This window comes from Rhinatrema bivittatum, chromosome 3 (genome assembly GCF_901001135.1).
Source record: "Rhinatrema bivittatum chromosome 3, aRhiBiv1.1, whole genome shotgun sequence".
NCBI lineage: Eukaryota > Metazoa > Chordata > Amphibia > Gymnophiona > Rhinatrematidae > Rhinatrema > Rhinatrema bivittatum.
This window is the reverse complement of record NC_042617.1, coordinates 386,911,622-386,938,283: the sequence shown is the minus strand read 5'-3', so window position 1 is coordinate 386,938,283 and position 26,662 is coordinate 386,911,622. Positions and strand designations below refer to the sequence as shown.

General features: G+C 44.9%; 1 protein-coding gene across 1 annotated transcript in view; it reads right to left on the bottom strand.

The window, feature by feature from the left end:
* Positions 1-2,885: 2,885 nt before the first annotated feature.
* SLC17A5 (solute carrier family 17 member 5) overlaps positions 2,886-26,662 on the bottom strand; it is an 82,418-nt gene continuing 58,641 nt past the window's right edge. The window contains exons 7-11 of the mRNA XM_029595621.1: positions 19,358-19,516; positions 18,908-19,040; positions 15,265-15,412; positions 7,273-7,363; positions 2,886-5,751 (exon numbers count right to left, since the gene is read on the bottom strand). Coding sequence (XP_029451481.1) covers positions 5,614-5,751; positions 7,273-7,363; positions 15,265-15,412; positions 18,908-19,040; positions 19,358-19,516 — 669 coding nt within the window. The 3' untranslated portion in view covers positions 2,886-5,613. The remainder of the gene's footprint in view (positions 5,752-7,272; positions 7,364-15,264; positions 15,413-18,907; positions 19,041-19,357; positions 19,517-26,662) is intronic.

Here is a 26,662-nt window from a genome sequence, read left to right as displayed (position 1 = left end):
CAATGAGCAAGTGATCTGATGAATTGGACTTTAGTCCTCAAAAAAATCTTAAGTCTATAAGGTGCCACCATCCTCTGTGTTGTTCTTACTATTACAGGATAACATGGCTATCCCGCTGGAAGCTCTTCACTGTGAACGTATCACTTCTCGCTAATATTGTTCATTCATACAACAGCTTTACTAGCTTAGCAGAAGCAAGGGCAACTCAGAGGTTTAGGCTCCATAGGCAAGGTGCAAATTTCCCAGTATCAGGCATCAAGTCAACTCTCATTGCTTTAAGATACAAATAATTTTGAACTGCTTGTTCCAAATTCAAAAGTGAAGTCCATCCACTTTTCCAAGCCAGAGCCCGGCTCCCCTTCTTAGCAGGCTCCTCTCCTAATCTCATTTACTGGTAGTCAGAGCTGCATCAGGCAGGCCAGCTGGTATGTGCGGCAGTGCAAACCCTCCTATATTCATCACCAGTACAGCTGTAGTGATGGTAATATGTGCCTGTGACCAGCCAACCTGTCTCATGTAGATCTGCCGTGAGAGCAACAGTACACAATAAGCAACCAAATGTCCGATCTTGTAGAGGTTTATTGTGTGCAAATATATGCAATAGAGCCAGACTCCAGCCGAGTTTCGCCCTCTTTCAGTAGGGCTGCATCAGGGGCTAAAACATACAATAAATGACATTAAAAATATAAAAATGAATAGGACTGATAAAAACATATAATAAACATTTAAAATGAACATATAAAATGGTAACATGGGATTATTATGGAAGTGAAATAAATAAACCAATAAATAGTAAAACCAGCACCATAAAATAAGCACAGTAAAGTCAGTAAACACCAGCTAAACAGGTAAAACAGTACAAATCAAATGCATATTGCCTTTAACTATAAAAAGTTACGAGTGCCATAAATTAGATAAATGTATGGAAAATAAAATAAAAGAGCTCGCCACGTGTATATGATATGTATAAAAAGATAAAGAGAAAAGAAAAAAAAAGGGAAAAAAGAAAGAAGGAGAAAAGTAAAAAGAAAGTGTAGTAAAACTAATGACAAACATGTAAGCGCTTACTCTTAGCAAGTATCGATGCTATGTCTCCTTCAGAGTGTAGTACTTTGTATGGGCTATAGATAATGCCTATAAAATCAAGGTCAACAATAGACTAATAAATTTAAAAACTATAATTTACATCGTGTCTACAATTAAAATTGTTATGGCAGGAAAGGTACAGTGTCCGACGAATATAAATGACTTCAAAAATCTGACTGACCAAAATAAGTACATGGTGCAGATTAATGAAATTCAGACTAACATTCCTTTATGGGGATAGTATCAGATAGTCATATTTTACTATAAGAAAATGATATAAAATAATTAATATGATTAAGCTACGCCATCTAATGTGGCTGCCTTTATAATTGTGAGCCACATCTTACATGACTTAATATGTTTAGTACCGTGGCTCATCATTGACTCAAAAACAGCAAATGTACACCAATTAACTTAGTCTTTGTTATGTATCACATACCTAGCTATGCCTTTAAAATAACCAGTTTCCACAATTTTCACTATTAAAATACTATAAAACAACTTAAAGGAACTGACAGCATGCCGATTGACTAAGTGGTTACTATGCAAATACTATGTATCAACTTGAAAGCTGGTGGGCTTGGGAGTGCAGAAGCAGGTTCTCTTATGGTCACAGAATCAACTGTACTAGACCATAGCCCTACCAGGGAATCGAGACAAAGTTGAGGGGGAAGGATGGAGGGAAGGGTAAGAGATTGCAGGAGGAAAGGTTGTGGCAGGAGAAACGGTTGAGGGAGAGAAGAGGCAACAAAATTGTAAAAAGTTGAGTGTTATGTTTGGCAGCTCCTGGGACGGCTCAGTGAGCAGCTGCACTCAGCCCGGACCCCGCTGGCCTCTTTCCGTGGCACAGATGCTGGCAACAAGGGAGCACTGCCGAGGGTGGCACCCGTGCCTGGACACCGGCATCTTCCTGCTCCGTGCCGAGGTCCCCTTACAGGCGTGCAGACTTAAAGGGCTAGTGGTGGTAAAGAGCTCCTGTGGCACCCTGTGAAGACATCACTGGCTCTCCCTATATATAAGACTTCCCAAGACGATTTCAGGATGTCTCAAGCAACAGCTCTCCTGCCTAGTGCAGTGTGTGTTGCTCCAGCTTTCAGCCATTCCTGTGCTTCAGCATCCTTTGTTTCTGTGTTCCTCATCTAGCCTAGCTTTGCCCATCCTGTCTTGTCCAATCTCGTCTCCTTCTCCCAGTTTCATCCAGCGTCTCTTTGTGTGTCTTTGTCCACACTGGCCTCTTCTGATACTGACCTCTTGCCTTGGACCTGACCACACTTGCCTGCTGCCTGGACCTGACCTCTTGCCTTGGTTCCGACTATGCTTGTCTGGCACCTGCCCCAACCCTTGGCCTGTTCACGGTATCTCCAGTTTGCTGCCTGTTCTGATCCCGGTGTGCTCTTGGACTCTTGCTCTCTCTACCACCCTAGGATCCCACCTAAGTCCTTCCCTTTGCGGGGGAGGCAGCTGGTATAGGTGAAGCTCCAGTCTGTCCAGCTTCAGGGCACATTCACCAGCTGCTGGCATAGGCCTCACAGATGCGCCGATGAGGTGGCGTCAACTACGCAACAGCACTAAAGGTTCACTCCCATGTCACTCATCACAGTGAGGGAAAAAGACTGTAGAGGTACCAGAGGGAAGCAGAAAGGAAGAAAGAAAGATTGTGTGAAAAACAGAAGGGCTGGTGTGGGAATGGAAGGTGAGATGATGGGAAAACAGTACAAGCATGAGAAGTGAACAAAACAGAGGGGGGAAAAAAAAGGGACCAAAAGAGATGGAGGGGAATAAAACACTACACAGACAGGTTAGAAAAAAAATGTTTATTAAACATGCTACATCATATTAAATTTGCTACACAATTATTGTGATGGCTATAACCAGAGGCATTTCCACAAGTAAAACAATGTTTTACCTGGGGAAATGACTCTTTGATTAATGCCCACTCTGTATGCATGTAAAAGTTCCTGCATAGTTTTGCTTTATTGGTGCAAATCTCGCAGGTAAAAAGTACTTGTGAAGTGTGCTTCAACACAGGTAGTTTATTTATTGCCCCTATAATTTATTTTTTTTGGTGCGGCAGTGTTTCCTGCTCCTCTGGACTTCCAGTTTAATTGGACCCAGCCCGAGCTAGGACTATGGCACCAAGAGCCTTCACTTACAACTACTCATGGTTTTTTCCCTTGTTTTATAACTCCTCACTTTGCCCAGCGATCGTAGCAATGATCCATGACCAGGGGCCTGATCGATCATGGTTCTTCTCTCTGAAAAACAGTAACATCAATCCTGAGTCTGGCCACTAGGTGTCAGCATTGAACAAAGGTCAAAATTTGACCACCGCCTCTGCAGCATCCCAGCCATGGCTGGCTTACAAATTGTACCTAGGTTCTCTACATGGCAATGCACAGCAGTTGCCATTTGGCCACCAGGCAAGCCTGCTACACAGTTTTGACTTACTGTTACATGAAATTAACCTTTTCTAGCAATGATTGCTATGCAACATTTTTGCCATAAAATATTTCCTATTCATAGGCATTATGTATAGCTTTATCCAGTCCCCCAACACCCAAGAAAGAAATCTGAGAAATTAAAGGATAGGGTGCCTTCACCAAAAAAAACCCAAAAACCAAAAACAAACTGTAGGTTTACTGAAATGTATAGTGCTCCTAACCTTGGCTTATTTTCTTTTGGAGGTTCTTCTCACCTTCAAAATTTCTTGTTGAACCTACAGAGTTCATCATGTTGTACACATGGCTGTGATACACTGGAAGGTTAGTGCAAGTACACCAGTGCCACCTGTTGACTGATGAACCAAACAGCACTACATATACCACTGGCAGGTTTATTACCTCTCTTCAAAACAGAAGTTTTATTACAAAGGGGGAACCAGAGATGGCTGTAATAGACATGTCTGAGAGGAAGAGGCGAGGACGTTTAGTGTATGATTTGAATAAGGCACATGACCACATGTTCATGACTGGAGTCAGTAGGGTGGGACTGTGTTCACCACCACCCCTATAATCATCTAAGTGATACTTGGTGCAAGAATTTGTATTTTTATAATGTGAAATCCACTGCCAGTGCAGAAAAAGGAGTATCAGCATCTGTGGCCGATAGGAATCCCTGAGATTGCCAAAGGGAGGGTTCCATCTCCCTAAGGAAGTCTATGTCTTACAAACACGTTAAGAAAATGAAAGAAAACATCTGTAAGCACTGAAGATAACACACAACACATTCACAACATATTTGCTTTAGCTCTTTTTGTGTGTTAGAATTAAAATTAAAAATTAGAATATCTGATGTTCTACATGTGTTAGCAAATGTCCCCAAAGCTGAGCATTTCATTTGAAGCTGGGACCTAAGAGGTCTCGAGCTCATGTGCATCATTCTCTTTGGCTTATTCTTATGTCTGCCCAGTAGAAAGACTACAGGTTCTCGCCTCCGTCTGAGCACAGCTGTGCTCCTGAGCATCTGGGTCCCATCAGCTTCCACTCCCAACACAGGAGCATTCATTTCCTGAATGCTTTGGACCAGCTCTGCTGTGCTCTCCTTCAGGAAGGGATTGCTTTTGTTTCTTGCCTTATGCTAGAGTAATTATACATGTTTTGTCGGTAAAACAAGTGTCAGCAAAGAACAAAAAAAAATAGCATTCACTTAAGGATAAATGGTTGCTATTGAGGAGAGTAATTATGCTTTATAACCTAATTCCTGTTGTTAGATACTGCTTCTTTCTGCCCACCTGTGAGCGAGTGAGTGCAGTTAAAGAATGTTCCCTTTTTCCCTGAATAGTGTTTCTATACATTAAGTTCTTCCTATTTGTTTTTTCATTTTCAGTAAAAAAAAAAAAAAAAAAAAAAAGTATCACAGTCCACAAAGAATTCAATATCCTCCAAGACCAAACAGTTTCTAGAGGTCTATACTCTACTCTGATTGAAATAATTTCCTGACTTTTACATTTCATTAAATATTGGATCTACAGATCAAATAAAAAGATAATTTGAAGTATCACAAATTACATCCTAATAGTAACAGTATAACTTTGGAGTACCCAAGCAAGTCTTCCCCTTAAGAAATGCTCTGACCCATGTGCGACACAGCAGACTGGCATCATTGTGCCCCACCCTGCCACCTCAAACCAGCTCTACCAGCAGCTGCATCGGGCTGGGAGCTGCTCTGTGCGAGCATGCAGCATAGAGGCAGCACAGGGCACCCGTTACAACAGGCCAAGCATGGCCCAATCAAATCAATGCAGGCGGCTAAGATGTCTTCGAGCTACACATGGATCCTAGAGCAGACGGTGAGATGGCCTGGCCCGGTCCACTTCCAAGTTACACTGGAATGAAACAAACAAACAAAAAAAAAATCCATCACCCTTCTCTACTGTGTATCAACGATAAGATAGGCGTGCTCCGAGAATGGCGAGGTTGAAAAAAATCTCACGGATAGAAAAGCACTTGCTGATTCCCAAGTAGGGAGTACAAAAGTCACTTTGAGGCCAGGACGGGAGAGCACGGATGTCGCCGTCCTGGGCTTCCCTTAGTGTCGATGCGAGTGAGAACCACCGACGGCCCAGTCTTGCACCACTCCGCTGCCAAACGCCACAAAGAAAATGGCTCCAAATAAATCAATGGCAGCAGCAATGTAGAAGACAATCTGCCATTCTTCCACTGTGTTCTGCAAAGAGAAAAAACAGACGAATTTTCCTTACAGCTGCAGGCTCGGGTCTGCGGAGGTTTCATGACAGAACTAAACTTTGCTTTCTTTAAAACTCTACAGGGCAAAATAAAACCCTTTGAGATGAAATCTGGTGTACACATTGCCCTAAAAAAATCCCCCCCCCAAAAACCAAATAGAATAAGCTGTTAGGAAAGGGGAGGTCTCTCAAACATTTTTAGTTGTAGTAAAAATAACAAAAAAACGGGATGTAGGTGAAAAGAGGATGTGCTACCAGCAGGGAGATGAAGGAATAAGTTGACATGAAAGGGTGTGCAGCTAACAGGGGATGAAAATGGAGGCTGGCGGAGGGGGGAGAGAACAAGGAGACTGGGAATCAAAAGGAGTGCAGCCAGCAGGGAATAAAGAGGGTGGCAGGAGATGGGGGACAGACTGGGGACCCAAAGGTGTGGTACAACTAAACCGTGTGATTAGCTTCGGTACGACAGCTGCATATAGTCTGTACACGATAAAAGAACAAGGGGTGGTGATCAGTCAATCACGGCACTGCCCTACACAGTGGGAGGACAGCAGAACTGCTCCACTGTGCTCAGTGGTAGGAGAAACAAACACACCCCCTACCAAAATAAAATTCAGTAATCACTGTAAATATCATAACTGCTTTGTATAAGCATCTCTTGTAGCCATACAGGTACATTTTAAAAGGAGCGTGTGTGCACCCATAAACGCACGTAAGCAAAGATACACTTAATTTTATATCGTGCATGCAAGTACTCGCGTATCATTTAAAATATCCCTTCTGCGCGTATTTGTGCAGCCTTTACGTGTGTACTCGCAGAAGTGACCATATGGGATAGGTGGGGGGGGGGGGGGGGGGGAGAAGAGACACACACAGTCTGACACTAAACATCTCCCACTGTAAGAGGGGCACTTTCAACTCAAAGTAGGTTTTGGGGGGGGGGGGTGCTGTGTTACAAGGCTGTACAGACCCATTTAACACCGCCCCCTCCAAAACCCACCCTGAATTGAAAGTGCCCCTCTTACAGTGGGAGATATATATAGAGTGTCAGATTGTCTGTCTCTGTCTCTCTCTCCCTCCTCCCCTCGGTGTCAGTATCCCCTCAGGACCAGTGGTAAAGTTACGCAGGTAACATGGCATGCGTTGCCCTGTTCAGCTTTGCAAAATTCGGCTGCTATGCGTGTAAGTCTTGGCCCCACCCTAGAACCCTTATTCTTGTAATTCCCGGCTTCTTAAAATTTGCGTTGCTACGTGTGGCCCACATACGCGTGTATGGGGCCGTTTTTGTGCGAGCAACGCTTTTAAAATCTACTTGATAGAGTGTTAACCCAGACAGAATTGTGCTGCCTCTATATATGTCTTGCTGTCCCTTGCACAGGCTCACACTCTTATACAAAAAACACAGAGCTTCTCTGAACTTGTTTCCTCAGAGGAGTGATCTCTGTTCTTGCACATTTTTTTTTTTTTTTTTTATCATGGATGCAAGCAGGTAGTGTACTTACACCGTGAGTGAGGCTTTTTGCAATCACTGGTCCTACCATTCCTGGAATTGTGGCAAATGTATTTGTGATTCCAAGCAGGATTCCTGCATAACTGGAAAACATTTTCATAGCAGGTTAACCTCTATCATGTGTCTGATTTCTCTGTCACAACTGTGGGAAGGATTGTATGTGCCAAATCCTGCATCACAGTTAGCAATCATCTGCAATAATTTTTTTTTTTTAAATTATACATCTTATTTTCTGCAACTCTATAGCCAAAGTATTTATTTTTTAAACCAGAAAACAACAGAAAAAGTTAACCAGTGGAAAATTTGTTTTTTCTTTCAAAGAATAACACAATGCATTTCAGAGGCTTTCATTTGATGATGGCTCACTACAAAAAAAAAAAAAGTAGCTGTCCCAATTTCTGCATAAATCAGGCCACCCACAAAGCAAAATGATCCAGGGCACTAGAGTCGCAGACTGAACTCATCCTCATACCGGGGCGATGAGAACTGTAGCAGGAGTAACTGGAAGAAAGTAAACTTTGATGCTGGAAACAGGAGTTGTGGGAAATAGAAAAGAAACCTAGGACTCTGAGGTCCTGCCTATGTCAGGAAGGAGGGGACAGCTGATGCTACAGAAGACAAGCATCTCTTGCATCTCCTGGTTGACTGTTGCTGACCCCACAGCTTTCTTTACTTTCTCCTGCTTGTTGGCTGCTTTAGATACAACTGTGTTCTAGCAACTGGTTTTCTTGTGGCAGCCACACTGCGTTATACTTTCTGGTCATATCTTTTGCTCATTCGAATTCTGACCTGAAGGAAGGAAAATTGGTTCTTACTTGCTAAATTTTGTTCCTGGAATACCATAGATCAGTCCAGACAAGTGGGTTTTGCATCCCTACCAGCAGATGGAGGTAGAGAATACAATCTTTTCAGGCACTGCTACTTAACAGAGAGTGCCACCTGCAGTCCCTCAGTACTGACCTGTTCCGAAGTCAAGATCTCCACTCTGAAAAACCAACCAGTGAGGGGCAATGGAAGAAACATGTACAGAAGGAGTCTTGTTGGTCAAAGCTAAACTAGAGTGTCAATCCCCCCCAGACTCGATTTTCCTCCAGAGCCTGAAGAACTGCTTTGCCTTGGCATTCCCTCGCAACAACAGGAGATATAGGTGGCGAAGGCACCACCTGGTCCGAAGGAGAGCCCAAGCCTCTGCATCCAACTCCCATTCCCCCAGATCTAGCTGCTGCTGGCTGAGATAATCCACCTGCACATTGTCCACTCTGGCCAAGTGAGCCTCCACTAATCCTGCTAGATGTTTCTCAGGCCAGAGAAATTGCTCTTTGGCTTCCAGAGCCACAAGTCGACTCCTTGTCCCACCTTGACGAAAGATATATGCCACCGTAATCACATTGCCTGAGAACACATGTACTGTCCGCCCTTGAATCCGTGGCAGAAAAGGCCAGCAATGCTCTGTGAATCACCCTCATTTCCTAAAGGTTGACTGACCAGGACATCTCCACAGTTGACCACTGAACATGAGCCACCCATCCTTGACATAGAGCCCCCCAACATTTGAGGCTGGCATCCATAGTCACTACCACACAGTCCGGAATATCCAGCTCCATTCCTCTCTCCAAAGCAGGTCACGACAGCCACCATGCGAGACTGGACCTGGAAACCTCTTGAAGTAGCAACGGAAAACTGAAACTCCTGAGAAAGGACTCCAATGGGACAAAAGCACCTTTTGAAGAGGCCGCAAGTAAGCTAACACTCATGGAACCAAATACAGTGCAGAAGTCATAGAACCCAGGACTTGCAAATCATCCCAGAGCCTGGGCACAGACAGATGCAGTAGCACCAGCCACTGCAATTTCATAATCCTGTCTGAGGTAAGGAACACTTTTGCCTACACAGGTATGGACTCATGCCCCCAGATACCCCAATGACTGGGACGGCTGCAGGAGAGACTTCGCTAGGTTCACTACCCAGCCCAACCTCTCTGCGAATCGAATGCTAGCTTCACCTAGATGAGTTAGTCATCCAGGTACAGATGAACTAGATTCCCTTCCTTTCTGAGTGCTACCGCCGCCGCCACCACATCACCTTCACGAAGGTCTGTGGCGCTGTTGTCAACCCGAAGGGAAGAGCCTAAAATTGAACTGCAGAAACATCTGATGATTCAATTGTAATGGGAAGTGCAGCTAGGCCTCCATATAAACCAACACCACCAGAAACTCCCCTTTGCAAACTGCAGCCACAACGATCCGCAACGTCTTCTTGCGAAAACATGGAACCCGCCGAGTTGCATTGACCTCTTGCAGATCAAAAATGGGCTGAAAGGTGCCTTCCTTCTTGGAAACCACAAAGCACACTAAGTACATTCCTTGTCTCTGCTCCCCTGGAGGAACTGGGACAACTGCATCCAGTCGCTATAGCCGCTGTAACATCTCTTTTCTGCATCACCTCAATGGGAAGTTACATAGGCTTCCTAAGTGGACGAGAAAATTCTAAGGCATAATCGTCTCTTATCACATCCAGAACCCGTTGGTCTGATGAGATCTTGGTCCACTCCTTTTAAGAGCGGGCTAGTCTCTCCCTAAAAGGAGCAGCCTGCCTTCATCGGGAGTTTGTATTTCCTCTCGTCCCTTGGCCGGAACTATCCTGGGAAGTTCTACGCGTCCCTCAAAAGGCCTGCTGTCTTGTATTGAAGCAGTAGCTTTCTTGTTGGAGCGAAACCTCAAGTGCCGAAGTAAGATCGTGTCAGAAAGTCTTCTTGCTGGCCTTCTTATCCTCAGGCAATTTATTGCCCTTTGACTCCCCCAAATGCATCCTAAACTGCTCCAGATCTTCACCGAACAACAGTTTTCCTTTGAAAGGGAGAGTACACAGCTGCTACCTAGACGGACATCCGCTGACCAATTATGCAACCACAGAAGACTCTGTGATGCTACCATGGAAACCATGTTCCTGGTCGAGGTCTGTCATACAGCGCGTCCTCAACCCAGGTGAACCCTGCTTCCAAATGGGCTGCCTGCTCGGCATCAGCTGCCATTTTGTCCTGTGACTTTTGCCCCCAGCATAAGCATGCCCTTTGCGCATTAGGCTAACACAGACCATTGCCCGAAGATTCAAGCATTCTCTTTAATTGAATCTCAAACATCCTGACCTGGATCTCCTTTTGCACAGCCGACCCTGCCACCGGGATGGTCATCTCCTGGTAACCGCTGAATCTAACTTAGGAAGGCCCAAGAGCTCCAAGGTATCCTCTGGAAGGAATATGATTTAGTCATCGCCTTAGCTACTTCAAAGTCTACTTCAGGAGTATCCCACTCCTGGACAACTTCTTCAGTAAAGGGAAAGCCTTTGGAAGCTCCTTCAGTCCATCCAGGACTGGTTCCACTCCATTGTGCAAATCCTCCTGTGTGATACTGATCCTATGCAAGATATAGGAAAGAAGAGGATGTAGTTCCTCCTTTTAGAGCAGCGCACCACCCTAGGGTCATTTCCTTCTGTGAAGGGAACCTCATCCGGATCCGATAATTCCTTATCTATATCTGGCATCCTGTGCGTCCGCAGGCTCACCTGGAATATCGTTGCGTCCGCAGGCTCACCTGGAATATCTTTTGAATCATCCCCCAGATCATCCTGTCCCATATCCGAATCCTTCAAGGCTTCTTCCTCTTTTCCTGACAGCCATCCAGATCACAAGAGATGATGAAGCCCCCCTGACCTTGCCAGCAAAGCAAGCCTAGGCTTCTTAGCCAGGCGGTGGGACTCTGGGAGGACAGATGCTTGCTCCTTGGTCTCCCTATTGTCAAATAGGTCTTATGGAGTAGCCAGACAAAAATCAGAGGAAACCCTCTCTGAAGCATTGGTCTTATCACCAGCACGTCCTCAGCTGGCCCCCGTTCCTTCCTGGTCCTCTTTCGAGGAAAGACCCACTGGAGAAAGCAGGTGAGGAGAGGCCCTGGGCTCCCTTGTGCAAAGGCCCGTGCTGCGGTCATCCCAATGTCGGGAGCACAGCCAAGAGCGCGAAAACACTCCCCGGTCGCTGCACCGGAACCCCGAGGGCTGCCTCAAAGACAAATGTGCCTGCTTCTCACCCCTGCTGCTCGGCTCCCGGAGTCCGATCAGCCCTGCATTGCTCTCTCAGCCTTTTTTTTTTTTTTTTTTTTTTTAGGAACAGTTTCACCAAGAACCCAGTAAAAAAGGTTAAACTTTCCTACTTTGGCTGCTGGCTGGGGGAGAGAAGACCTCAGAGGTAGGGAGGGAACCAGGACCCCTGGCTTTCACCTCCTCTGAAAGCTGAGGGCCAAGATCTGTCAGGGATCACCAACCCCCCTCCTTGACTTGAGGGATGGCCCACGAAGGAACCGAGCACCACCTCTTAAAGATCACTTCTTAACTTCTCTTTCTTTTCTTCATTTCCTTTTTTCTTTAATCTAGACTGCAGGTTTGCACCTCTACCATCTGCTGGAGACAGAGAAATACTGAGGGACTGCAGGTGGAACTCTGTCAAAAAGCAGTGCCTGAAAAGATTTTATTCTCTGCCTCCATCTGCTGGTAAGGTTGCAAAACCCACTTGTCTGGACTGATATGGGGTATGAACAGGAAGAGAGTTTTAGTTCTCAAAAGCTAGTCAAGAAACATATTAAGTTAGACCAATAAAAAGGTATCTCCTGATACACATACTTTTTGTTATTTTATTTCTTTACCTTTACTTTTAGGGAGGCAGTTGTTAGCAGGCAAAAAGCTAGGGAAGGGGACTCATTCTGAGATGTGGGCCATGATGGGAAACTTGGATGAGGGGAGAAAGGAGATTGGGGAAACCATTTCCTGCACCATCTTAAAGTGCAGTTCTCATAGCCATATTGGTCTAGAGAAAAATGGAATCTAAGTAGGCCATGACACTTTTTAAATGGCCTACAAAAGGTCACTTCTTCAAGCATCAATCATTGTTTTTGTTGGTCCTTTAAAAGGAATCACAACCTGCCAATGTGACACTTTTAATAAATAGTCTTTCTGTTACATTGCTGGGGAGGATTTAGAGGGAGAAATTAAGAAATGTACAGAGTCCTGACATTCGTCAATTTTGGTCAAAGTATAACAATGGAAAAATCAGGACAACATGACACATGACATCCAGAGAGGAGGGAGGATAAAAACATAAAGAGTGGGATATGGATATGGTGTGATATAATAGCCAGAAGGACTGCGAAGGGGCACAGATGCAAATTCAATGTTTTTGTTGTCTCTGTATCTTGAGAACAGAGTCAACACATTTTTTGAAAAAAATTTTCAGAATTAATTTGGTTCAGCTCTGCATATAAAAGCACTTTGATCACAACTACTACAGAGTGAAAAATGTCACTGACATAACTGGAAGAGTTTCCTCAACTGCATTTGTACTAAAATATTTGCATGCAATATTTTATTTATATAGTGCCATGTCACACAGCACTGTACAAGATAATTCATGTTTACAAGGTCCCCGCCCTCAACAGCACACAAGCTGATGATGTTACATGACTCTCAGGGTCGGTAAGTAAACAGTGGAGAGGACAATCAAATGGAGTCTCCAGCTTTTATAGCTCTGAGCTCTACCTCCTTGTGCCGTAACGCCAGTCCAGGCCTTCCAGGCGTCATTGCCCTGGTCTTTAACTTTGTATTTTGTACATTTTGAAGACCTTCCTGACCCCAATTATGAGTTTGTTTAAATCAGTGGTACTAACTGAATTCTGAAAAATAGCAATGTGCCTGATTTTCTTGGCTCTTTTGGTTAAAGAGGAAAGGCCTTGTCTTCTTCGGAAAGCAGAGAGCATCTTTCAAGCTGACCAATCCAAAAACTTCCCTTGAAATTACAGTACTACCCTCAGCCAGAGCACTGAAATCAGCACAAAACTACTAGCTTATTTCTGTAGTTTGTGCAAACACAAGTGATGTCATCAGCGAACCCACTGCCTCTACATGGATGAAGGACGCAGCAGATGTGCCAACCTACAGGACCCTTCTGAGCATAGACCCACAGCATACCCTGATCAGGATGCCCCAGTCCACAGCTGACATCCTCCCCCTCCCCACCCTGACAGACACCCCCTCCCCCAACCATGGCAAAAAACATTTTATATTTTTATTTTTGTTTTATATTATTATTTATCCCTTTTATTTATTTAGCTTTATTAGATTTATACTTACTGTATTTTATCTATGTTATTTATTATTTATAACTTTAAGGGCAGTTTTAGAGGTAGAGAGTTTAGAGTTTTTTCAGGTTAGAATTTAATTTTAATTAGTTGTCTCACCTTTGATTTATTAATGTCTGATTGTTTTAAGATTGTTTACCAATTGATTTTGCTGTATTGCTGTTTGAAGCCAATGAAGCCAACACTAATATTAGTATATAAAAATGAATAAATAAATAAATAAATATGAAGACTCCTGTTTAATGCATTTTTGTTCTAACTGTAACAGTTGCTGGGGTATAAAAGTCAAGGATGAAAACCTGACAGCGCCTCCCTTTCAAAACCAATTAAGAACATAAGAAATTGCCATGCTGGGTCAGACCAAAGGTCCATCAAGTCCAGCATCCTGTTTCCAACAGAGGCCAAACCAGGCCACAAGAACCTGGCAATTACCCAAACACCAAGAAGATCCCATGCCACTGATGCAATTAATAGCAGTGGCTATTCCCTAAGGGGCGGATTTTCAGAGCCCTGCTCGCGTAAATCCGCCCAAAACCGGGCGGATTTACGCGAGCAGGGCCCTGCGCGCCGGTGAGCCTATTTTACATAGGCTCACCGGCGCGCGCAGAACCCCGGGACTCGCGTAAGTCCCGGGGTTTTCGGAGTGGGCGTGTCGGGGGCGGGGCCGGAGCGCGCGGCGTTGCGGGGGCGTGTCGGCAGCGTTTTGGGGGCGGGTACGGGGGCGTGGCTATGGCCCGGGGGCGTGGCCACGCCCTCCGTACCCGCCCCCAGGTCGCGGCCCGGCGCGCAGGAGGCCCGCTGGCGCGCGGGGATTTACGCCTCCCTCTGGGAGGCGTAAATCCCCCGACAAAGGTAGGATGGGGGTTTAGACAGGGCCGGGCGGGTGGGTTAGGTAGGGGAAGGGAGGGGAAGGTGAGGGGAGGGCAAAGGAAAGTTCCCTTCTAGGCCGCTCCGATTTCGGAGCGGCCTAGGAGGGAACGGGGGTAGGCTGCGCGGCTCGGCGCACGCAGGCTATACGAAATCGATAGCCTTGCGCGCGCCGATCCAGGATTTTAGCCGATACGCGCGACTACGCGCGTATCTACTAAAATCCAGCGTACTTTTGTTTGCGCCTGGAGCGCAAACAAAAGTAGGCTATTCGCGCTCGTCTGAAAATCTACCACTAAGTAAACTTGATTAATAGCAGTTAATGGACTTCTCCTCCAAGAACTTATCCAAACCTTTTTTGAACCCAGCTACACTAACTGCATTAACCACATCCTCTGGCAACAAATTCCAGAACTTTATTGTGCGTTGAGTGAAAAAGAATTTTCTCCGATTAGTCTTAAATGTGCTACTTGCTACATCCCTAACATCCTCATTGGTAAATTAATCACATCAGGCAATCTCTGGGTTGCCATTTCCGGGTTAAAATGTTATATTCTCACCTCTACACTCAAAATCATACTGGTGATTTTCAGAAAGTGTGAATATTTGCTCAGGTCCCAGAGCCAAGGGGGGGAGAGAATTTCATTAGACTGGACGAAAGCTAGAAGCGATCAAGGTGAAACTTCTATAGGACAGAGCTGATCCAATTGGACTCATTTATCCTTACTCTGCTGCAAATCAACACACAAGTAACCCAATACTGTGCACTTTTAACTCGGAAAATTTCCCAACACCAAATAATGATTAACACCGTTTCCATCCCTGTCAAAACACAAAAGTCTCAAAGGTGAAGCTCATGTCAAAAACATAATCAACACTGGAATATTCTATGGAGACAGCTCTTTTTCTTTTGTTGTTTCAAGGCAGGTACTTACGAAGGTGCAATATCCAGATGATTTATGTTGTATCCAGACAAGCAGAACCCTCCAAGTGTTGTCGATATGGTTAGGAAGGTAACAGCCAGTACATAATTGCAGCCCGTGTACCCAGCTGCTACTAAAAATACAGCAGGCCCAATCATTCCTGAGGGAGGAAGGAAATTGAAGTATTTTTAATCAAATGAGAAAGGCTTTCCAAATCTTGCAATTAGACCTTCTTACCAACCAATTTCATGACGTGCTCTGACAGCAATAATGCCACAGTGATATCTGTCATTGCACATTACTGCCACCTACTAAATCTCCCCCCCCCCCCCCCCCCCCCAAGTGTTCCTTGGACACAAAGAGCAAATCAGTTTGCCAGGTCTGTCTTAAGGCTGGCTCGCTGACACAGATCAACAAAACTTCCTCCCCTTCTTCTCATCCCTTCCCCTTTCACACTCTCCCCTCTGCTTCTTTATTACCCTGTTGTCTTCGCTCTTCTGCCGGTGGGGACTGGGAACTTCGCTGGCAGTGCTTCTTGGGTGTTCTTTTGCCGGCAGCGGCTGGGACAACTGCTGGCATTGCAGCATGTGCCGTGCTGCCATATGTGAGCCAAAAAAAAACCCCACCTTGCCCTGGGCTGATCTGGCCACGAGAAGCAAAGGTTTAGTGGGCCGCTGGACATATTCTGTGGGCTAGATAGATTGGGGACCCCCAAACTTACATGAATATAAAGGATATAACAATAGATACGATCCAAAAAATGGGAAAGGGTCTGCAACAAAAGCCCTATGACTTAAGAACCTAAAATATGTATACCTTAGAGGAGACCTAAGAAAAATACCAACTGTATTCCCTTTATATTATTATACTAATTCAAGACGCTACAATTGACCATCATAATAGGCATCATAGTTCAATAAAGGGTCTCTTTATTGCTCAGCCTTATCTATAGTCATTGGTCAGTCAACACTGTAATTGTGTTTTTTTAATGGTGCCAAATGCCCAAATGCCCATTTGGCAGCAGTTTAAATGGGCATTTGGCATCAGCAAGTATCCGCATGGGTGAAGAAAAATATCAAGATAAATGAAGATTAATAACTTTTTAACTAACAATGGTGGTGGTTGACACATGCAAAAAGTAAAAATTAAAAAAAAAAACCACAATTACAGTGTTGACTGACCAATGACTATAGATAAGGCTGAGCAATAAAGAGACCCTTTATTGAACTATGATGCCTATTATGATGGTCAATTATAGCGTCTTGAATTAGTATAATAATATAAAGGGAATACTGTTGGTATTTTTCTTAGGTTATAACTCTCAGCGATTCCCTAATATCTGGTAGTGCTTGGTACTATTTAGACGTGATTACCTTAGAGGAGAAACATGGGTGATTTGATAAGAGACATTCAAACTTGTAAATAATGCACAGGAGGCAAACTTGACAGCGGAAAGGAAGCTCGTATGTAGCCACAAAGGCAGGCTCAGGAGTAACATTAGAAAATATTCATGGATGTGTGGAACAGCCTTCCAGGGAAGGTGGTGGAAGCAAAAACAGGAGCATTTTATTATATCCTTTACTGCTATGGTTTGTTTAATGATTGTGCTATTCTGTGACCTATAATAGTTTTAATTTGAAATGCATTAAAAATAACGAACATGTGTTCTGTTGATTACTCATGTTTTCTTAAAATGCTACAGATCTTACAAATTCTGCCAGGCAGGAAATGTAAACCCATGATCACAACTGTAAGCTTGTTCGGTTGGTTTGGAATGCCTTCTAATTTGTTAAAAGATAACATTCATTTAATTGATGATTTTGAAGTTTCTGGCTTATTGGGGAGGAATTGGATTATTTTACTTGCAACAAAATATGATCAACAAGTGAGGAATATATTGACTGTGACTAGTGGTAAATGGTTATAAGCGTGATAAGTCAGATACTATGTCTGTAATTAATTGCACAAACATCTGCTTGACCATTTCTGATCACAGTGATATATGATACCATTAGTCACTTGTGTCACAAAATTTTCCTCCAGTTCCTCACAGCTGTATTGAGGTGACCTGGATTGGCCACTATCAGAGACAGGATACTGGACTTGATTGACCCTCAGTTTGACCCAGTATGGTAACTTCTTATGTTCTTATGAGGTGAGCCTGACTCAACACTGCCAACCCAGAGCAAACTCCCCTCACACCTCCAGACCTGCAGAATATCCTTCCGCAGCAGGCGAAGTCAGCAAGCAGGGCTTATCTGCTGCTGCTTCTTCCTCTGCAAATCAAAACCAGGTGGGGCACCACAGTCTCAGGAGACCTGCCAACCCTGTGCAGTTTCAACTTCAAAAGGAAGCTGGCAGAGGAAGAAGCAGCAGGAAGTAAGCGCTGCTGGCCATCTGCCCACTGCAGAGGATAGGGGTGGGGGGAGGGGGCATATGAATCTGCCAGAGTGTGTGGGGGAGAGGGACATATGAATACTCCAGGAGAAGGGGGTAAGGAAGGGAAAGGGATGATGCAAGGGGGTGAGGGAATCAGAAGGGACGGCATTGTCAGGGGAGATAAGAGGAGAAAGTGAGGAGGAGAGAGAGGGGAGAGGGAGAAAGAAGGGAGGATGATGATACCAGAAGTGAGGGTGATAGTGTGCAGCCGTGATGATACCAGAAGGGAGGGCGATGGTGTGTTGTGATGAAGTGAACCCTGTGGCAGGTGTGCAATGACTCAAAAAAGGTTGAAAGCAACAGAGCTAGAGGCAAACAAAACCCCATCCCCACCAGGGGTCTTCTCTCTCATGTCCCATAATCTTTCCTCCATCTGGTCAGAGCAGATGTAAAGTCACCTGGCCAGCAACTGAGTGAGAAAATGCAGACTACTCGCTTCTGGCCCTGAGACTGGTCCTCCCCTTCTCCCCACCCCCTTGCCCCTACATTTTAGGCTCCCATATGATCAGCAATTGAGGACAGAGGAAACTAGACACCTTCTATACAGTCACACTTTGACAAAAAAATGGCTTGAAGTTGCACAGTTACCGTATTTCTTTGCAATAGTAGAAATTAACACCACACCTGACATTGCCTGTGAGGAGCTAGAAGATATGGCAAGTATGACTTGGAAATCTTGCCAATGAGAATTACATGGGTAGCAGAGCGACTGAGCAACTTTCTGCAGGAGAGGAGGAGGAATAGACCACTCCATACTCAAGTCAGCAAGATCCACAGCCAACATGACAGAGTAAGGATACTCAACCAGCCCCACCACCTGCAATTGTAGTGAGAGGCAGGCCATGCAACACCTTTTGGTCTGGCCATTGCTTGAGGACAGCTTCTGCACACAATGTAAGATCTTGCCGAGGTCAACCGACAACCACTAAAATATGCTTGCTAGAGTGGAAAGAATTATGAATGGAAGATGGGCATGTGAAGCAGAGCACCTGGTCATTTTTCAGTCCTGTAAACATTCCTTCTAAACTATAATATACAACTGAATCTGTCTATTTCCAACATCTACTGCACAAGCTACAGTTATAAAAACTTTGGGACAAAAACAGTGGAATCTCTTCTGTAACTATATCTCCAAGATGAAAATAGAAGCACTTACTCTGTTTCTTTGAAGAAGTTACTAGACAATTGAGGCAGCAAGCAAAAGATATTCACCTACCTATAGAGTTAAATGTCTTGCGAACAACCACCGTTGAGAAGTTGAGTCGTTCTCTCATGTAGTCGGCAAGTTGACCCGTCAGGATCATGCACAGCCAACAGCCAAAATACGGCAGTGCCGACAAAAACCCCTCCTGTTGTAAAAGAAAACCAAAGATGAGAACGTTCTAGGAAGAGGAAAATTAGCAAAAGAAATCCTGAATGCTCAACTTCTCCTACAGCTTTAGTGCTTCACATCCAAGACTGGAGCTTGAGCTCCAAACCAGCTTCCTGAGATCTAACAATCTGCTTAAAATGAAAAGAAGAAAATAAAGTCCCGCACTTTCCAGAGAAATGCAGTTCAAAATTTTAAAGCCAAAATAAAACTGTATTTGTTGCTTTATTTAAATGACCCCCATCAATTTTAGGGTCAGGGTGAATGAATTAGGAGCGAGGACTCTCTTGCACTCACCTCCTGTGTATCAAATCGCAGAATCTCCTTCATATACGTTGGCAGCAGTGTGAGCAGAGTGTAAAAAGTCCAGTTGTAAGAAAAATGTGCTACAATAATAGCCCAAAGGGGCATGGACATGATCATGGCTCCACAAGGTACAGACTTCTGTGCTGAAAGCTTAAACAACAAGAAAACACTGGCTTAATAACTGGATAAACCCCAAGAATATCCCTAGGGAGGGACGTTTCAAGGCCATTTTCCACGGGTAAAACATGTTTTACTTGCAGGAATGAAGCCTGTTAGAAAATGCCCTCCCTGTATGCAGGTTAAAAAGTAGATGCATATTTTCGCCTAAGGCTTTGTGGCAGGTGGGAATGGAGTGAGGACCAAAACACGGTGCCCTTTTGAGTTTTCTAAAATATGCACCTTGTTTTGTTTTGGGGGGAAAAAAACCGTGCCTGCACAAAAAGGAAGAGAGGTGCGTGGTGGCAAAGTCTGGGGATACTTTATCCGTAGTGCAAACTCCGGGGGGGAGGGGGTAAGAAGTATCCACCCCCACAGACTTTGCAGTTACGCTGGCAGCATGGAAGCTGCCCTGCATGGGGGCTAGAAAAGCTACACCTATGGTTCCAGTTAGATGCTACAGGGCAAATTCCACAAAGACTTCACCAGCGCAGCCATCTCACTACATGTGAAGAACCTGCCGTTACTGCTGCTCAGCTGAAACGAGCGAGCAAGTTACCACGCTGTGCTCTTAAATGAACACAGGAGCGGCATGCCACTGCTATATAAAACGTAATTTCGGATGTGCTGTACACTGAAAGCAAAGCTGGTTGGCAGCTTTGGCTAATTTGAGCGGCATATAACATTTTAAAGAAATAAATAAATGCATCTGGTTGTGTCTTACTCTTGTTGTCATGGTTACAAAGGAAGCAACAATCTGTGGATTCTCCCTTACCTAACCTCTTTCACAAATTTCTGTTCCCCTGCACCGTCCCATCCCCCAAACCACACATATACTGCAGGGAGCTTCTGAGTGCTGAGTCAGATGGGTCTCAGCAGCAAGGGATCAGTCCAGGTTTTAGAGTTCTTCCCTTCCTTCCATTCAACACCACCTTTACAAACAGCACACTCCACTCTCAGCTGAACCACTCCAGACTGTGTAAAGATTTCCACAGAAACAAGGAAAAAGATGCCAGACAAGGACTGCAAGGAACTATCCAGTCTGCCCACTTCTAGGCCACTGCCAAGTCTCAACTGCTCAGTTTCCCTGATTAGAGGGCTAGTTTCACTGGCTGCCTGCTACGGAGTTCCCCAGCAATCTGACAACAGCAAAAAAGGAAAAACTGGACTGGATCATCAGGGACATACTGTGATCCAGGTTAACAGGGTTGCATTCTGTGCAGTCCATTCTAAGTACAAATTATTCTTTTTTATATGCTTCCTTTAGTGACACTTAAAGAGGATTATATTCAGATACTGTAGATATTACCCTATCCCCCGAAGGTTTACAATCTAAGGGGCTCATTCACTAAAATATATACACATGTATACCCCATGTACATGTTATCCTCTTGTTAGTTCGTAGCCTACGATTGCTTATTTGCTCTATATTCTTCCTCTCTGTCTGGCTCTTGTTGCAATTACTAGTATTCTCCCACTCCCACACCTCTGTTTTTTGTATTTTTCCATCTTTCAGTTCTAATGTAAACCAGCATGATGATTCACACTAATGTTGGTATATAAAAGGTTCAAATAAATAAATAAATAAATAAATAAATAAATAAACCACATTAAGAATTTACCACATGATAAATGCTGATTTTTGCACAGTAAATGGCCTGATGCAGGATAATACAAGATATTTCAAACACCTCACTTTAATCTGGCCCTGTCACCACACATTTTTAAATGAACTGATTAGCTCATGAATACTCTAAATGATATAAATCAAATAAGGTGGCTTGATGAAAAAAATCACAAGCTGCATTATTTGATTTGAAGTTAGCTACAACTGAAGAGTTGTAGCTGACATACCACGGAAGCACTGAGACGTTAATGCACATTCAGATGCTCCTGGGGTCCTGTCTTAAAGAGGCCGACAACTTCGAGTAAGCCCTCCCCAAAGTAGTCAAAAACTACAGGGGTCTCTATAGACCCACTGTCCTTCCCTCCCCCAAGCCATCTCTGGAAGAGGCCTGCCATCAAAATATAAAAAACAAACAAACAAAATAAACTTATAAATCAATGCCAGGCTCTTTCAATCAAAAAATCCAGGCCCCACAGGGACTCCCACTCCCCTTGGACTCGCTCCTACTCATATTATTAGCCCTGGTGGTCCGGTGGTCTCAAGGGCAAAAGCTGGGCAGCGCCATTTTGAAAAATGGTGGCTGCCAGGCCCAGAGGCAAGGGGGCGCTTTGGGCCCCCACAGGTCTGCCACGTTTAATTTTGTAAGGGAGAATTCCAGCCCCTGGGGAAGAGTAGGAGGTTGGGGGGGGGAGGGGCGGGGGCGACAGGAGGCGACCCCTGGTATTTTTTACTACTTTGGGGCGGGGGCTTATTTGGGGGCCATTGGCCCCTTTAAGCAATGATGAGTCCACAGTCCCAGGGCTACCATCACACGTTTGGGGTCATTTACTGCCATGGTATTTTTCCTGTGATATTTAACCATGAAGAAAAATACCACATGAATCATAAAGCTGCAGGGCCAATCAATATGGCAGTGTGACTTTTGCAGTACTTTCCCCTCGGGAAAAATATCACAGCTTAGTGAATGAGACCCTAGGTTTGTACCTGAGGCAATGGAGGGTGAAGTGAGTTGCCCAAGGTCACAAGGACAGGGATTTAAACTCTGGCTTCCCTGGTTCACTGCCTGCTTCTCTAACCACTAGGCTACTCCTCTACAGAATTATAGAATAAGAACTGAAAGGAATCGTAAGAAGTCATCTAGTCCATTCCCCTGCTTCCAACCAAGATCCCAAGCATCCCACATAAATGTCCAAGCTATCTCTGGAGCAGCGAGTCTCATCCCAGTTCTGGGGAAACACTAGTCAGTTTGTTTTTCAAGATATTCACAATGAATATGCACAAGCTAACAACGTAAGAACATAAGATGTTGCCATACTGAGTCAGACTGAGGGTTTGTCAAGCACAGCATCCTGTTTCCAACAGTGGCCAATCCAGTTTACAACTACCTGGCAAGTACCCAAACCTTAAATAAATCCTGTTTTACTAATACCAGTAAAGGTAGTGGCTATTCCTTAAGTCAACTTAATTAATAGCAGTTTATTGCCTTCTCCTTCAGGAACTTACCCAAACCTTTTTAAACTCAGCTATAGTAAATGCCCTAAGCACATATTCTGGCAACTCATTCCAGAGCTTAACTGTGCGTTGAATGAAAAATAATTTTCTCTGATCTCTATCACATCCCCTCTCAGCCATCTCTTTGCAAGCTGAACAGCCCTAACCTCTTTAGTCTTTCCTCATAGGGGAGCTGTTTCAATGCCTTTAGCATTTTGGTTGCCCTTTTCTGTACCTTCTCTAGTGCAACTATATCTTTTTTGAGATGCGGAAAGGAAAACTAGTTCTTACCTGCTAAATTTCGTTCCTGTAGTATCACAGATCAGTCCAGACTCCTGGGTTTTGCCTCCCTTCCAGCAGATGGAGACAGAGAAAGTTTTACTGACACTGCTATTTAACCACATGTGCTAACTGCAGTTCCTCAGTATTAATCTATACCCAAGCCAATCACAACAAATTTCGAACACATCCAAACTTTCCAAAACTTACAAAATATGAAAAATATTCTCTGCTACAAAAAACAGAATGAGTGGACGACTCTCCCCCTCAATAGAATGGGCGGGTTCTGGATTGATCTGTGGGTAATTGCCAGATTCTTGTGGCCTGGTTTGGCCTCTGTTGGAAACAGGATGCTGGGCTTGATGGACCCTTGGTCTGACCCAGCATGGCAATTTCTTATGTTCTTATGTACTACAGGAATGAAAATTAGCAGGTTAAGAACCAATTTTCCTTTCCCTGTATGTACCCAGTTCAGTCCGGGCTCCTGGGATGTACCAAAGCTCCCTACTCAGAGGGGGACCTGGAGAGTCCCGCTTGCAGAACACTTTCGCCAAAAGCTGGGGAACCCGTACCTCCCACATCCAGACGATAGTGTCTTGCAAAGGTATGTAGTGACTTCCAAGTCACTGCTCTGCAAATCTCCTGTGAAGGAACAAGCTGAGCATCCGCCTATGAGGCCACCTGAGAATGTGTAGAATGAGCACGCAACCCCCTCTGGAACCGGTCGATCACAAATAATGTAAGTGGAACCAATAGCCTCCTTAATCCAATGAGCAATAGTAGCCTTAGAAGCCTGAAAGCCCCTCTTTAGTCCACAGAATAAAAAGGTGATCTGATCTCCTGTAGTCATTCATTACCTTGAGATACCTCAAAAAAGCTCTTCTTACATCTAACAACTTGAGCTCCTTCGCATGAGGAGTGGATGCATCCACCGTGGGAAAGGCTGGGAGCTCCACTGTCTGATTCACGTGAAATGCTGAAACTGCTTTTGGCAAAAAGGAAGGTACTGTCCTCAACAAGACCCCCGAATTCGAAATCTGAAGGAATGGGTCCTGACACGACAGAACATGCAACTCAGAAATCCTCCTAGCTAAACATATGGCCACCAGAAAAACAAACCTTAAGAGTTAAGTCCTTTAGCATCGCTCTCCAAAGTGGTTCAAAAGGTGCCTCATATAAAGCCCTCAGGATAAGATTAAAATTCCAGGATGGACAAACCCGCCGAAGCGGAGGACACAAATTCTTTGTCTCCCTAAGGAACCGAATAACGTCCGGATGTGCAGAAATAGAGGACCCATCTGTCTTGCCATGAAGACAACCTAGAGCTGCCACTTGAACTTTAAGTGAGCTGAGAGGCAAACCTTTGGCGACGGCCAAGGTAGTACCAGAGCATCAACACCCTCAGCCCTGTGTTCTCGCCTCAGACTGAAAAATCAAAAGGCCTTGGCATTCAGACGAGTCGCCATTAAGTCCACATGGGGGAAGCCCCACCGCTTGCGAATGAGCTGCATCGCGGACTCCAACAATTCCCACTCGCCCGGATCCAGCACTGTCCGACTCAAGTAATCCACTTGAACATTTTTGACCCCGGCTATGTGGTAGTAAGTACCACCCAATCCGGGACTTCGAGGTCCACACCCCGGACAAGATCGGAAGTGAGAAGCCACCAGGACAGGCTCTTCCGTGCGGCATCCTCAAGTGGTAATAGAAATTGAAACTCCTCCAAAACTGGGTTCCACTGAGTCAAAAGTGCTCTCTGCAACGGTCTCATGTGAGCAAAAGCCCACGGCACTAAATCCAGGGTCGAGGCTATACAGCCCAGAACCTGCGAAGAATCCCATACCTTGGGCACCTATAACTGCAACAACTGCCAAATCTGCCCCTGCAGCTTCAGCACATGCTCCTCTGAGAGATACACCTTGCTGACTAGAGTGTCGAACTTCGATACTTCAGGGACTGCATCAGTAACAGGCGACTCTTCGCCACAATCACCACCCAACCTAGCGACTGGACCGACCGGCGACAAAGAACCTCTGACTTCGCCTGATAAGCCAGTTGTCCAGATACGGATGCACCACCACTTTGGTGAAGGTGCGTGGCGCTGTGGCCCATTCAAAAGGATGGGCCTGAAACTGAAATTGTTGCCGCAGAATTATGAATCGCAGGAAATGCTGGGAGTCCTGATGAAGGGGGATGTGCACGTAGGCCTCTGTTAGATCCAGAGATGCCAAACTCTCCTTTGTGAACTGCCACAATCACCGACCTTAAGGTTGCCATCCGAAAACACGAAACTTTTAGTGTTGCCTTTACTTTCTTTAAATCTAAAAATCAGGCGGAAAGTCCCTTCCTTCTTTGGGACCACAAAATAAATGAAATACCTTCCCCTGCGAACCTCTTTGCGGGGAACCGGAATCACCGCCCCCAGGCAATGCAGCTAGTCCAGCGTTTCCTGAACCGCTACTTGTTTGTACAAGGAGCCGCACGGGGAAACTAGAAACAAATTGCGGACGGGACGAGGAAATTATAAAATGTAGCCATCCCTTACCACGCTGAGAACTCATTGGTCCTGAGTAGTTCTGGCCCAATCCTTGTAAAACCGCGACAGGCAACCTCCTATAATAGGAATGACAGAGTGGACCAGCCTCACCTCATTGCGAGGACTTAAGCCCAGATGCACTCCCCCCTGGAGGCATCACTGAATGGCCTTCGGGCACCTCAAAAGGATTGACTCCAGAACTGCCCCTGAAGGAGAAATGGTCTTTGAGGCCCAGCTGCAGCCTTTGCCGGATGAGTCCTTCTATCTACCTGAAAATGGGAACGCACCTGATAAAACCTGTTGCCCTCAGGCTTATCCTCCGGCAACCTAAGGACCTTATTATATCCAAGAAACTGCATCAACTGCTCAAGGTCCTCACCAAATAAGAGTAGACCCTTGAAAGTAAGCAAGCCTAACTACAACTTGGAGGAAACATCCGCCGCCCAGTTTCACAGCCAGAGCAACCTTCTGGCGAAAACCGCAGATGCCATAATCTAAGATGGGGTATGAACCAAATCATACAGAGCATCCACTCCGTAGGCAACCGCCGCCTCAACTCGCTCAGCCCTGACTGCCTCCTCGCCTGACTTCAGCAGGCTTTCTTGCATCTGCTGCACCCAGCAGAGACAAGCACATTGCATAAAACTAGTACAAATAGCAGCAAGCAAAACCAGAGCAGAGATCTAAAAAATCCTCGAGGTGCACCTTCAAACTTATGATCCTGAATGTCCTTCAACACTGTGGAGCCTACCACAGGGAGAGTCGTCCTCTTAGTAACCACAGCAGCATTGACTTTAGGGAAAGCCAATGCCTGCTCAGGCAATGGATAAAGCTTCACCATAGCCCTTCCCACCGTTAACCCTGAATTGGGAGCTCCCCATTCTGCTTTCACCAGCTTCTTTACCAACCTGTGATATGGGAAGGCCGTATCTAATGGTGCAACAGACTCCCTCGCAGGTTTCCTGCTTTGGATATATTTTTTAAAGTTTTTAATATGAGTTTTGCCTCTACGGCCAACTTCATTTCAAATTCTCTCTTAGCCTGTCTTATTAATGTTTTACATTTAACTTGACAATGCTTATGATTTTTCCTATTTTCTTTAGATGGCTCCTTCTTCCAATTTTTGAAGGATTTTATTTTGCTAAAATAGTCTCTTTCACCTTGCCGGTAATCGTTTGGCCTTCATTCCATCTTTCTTAATGCATGG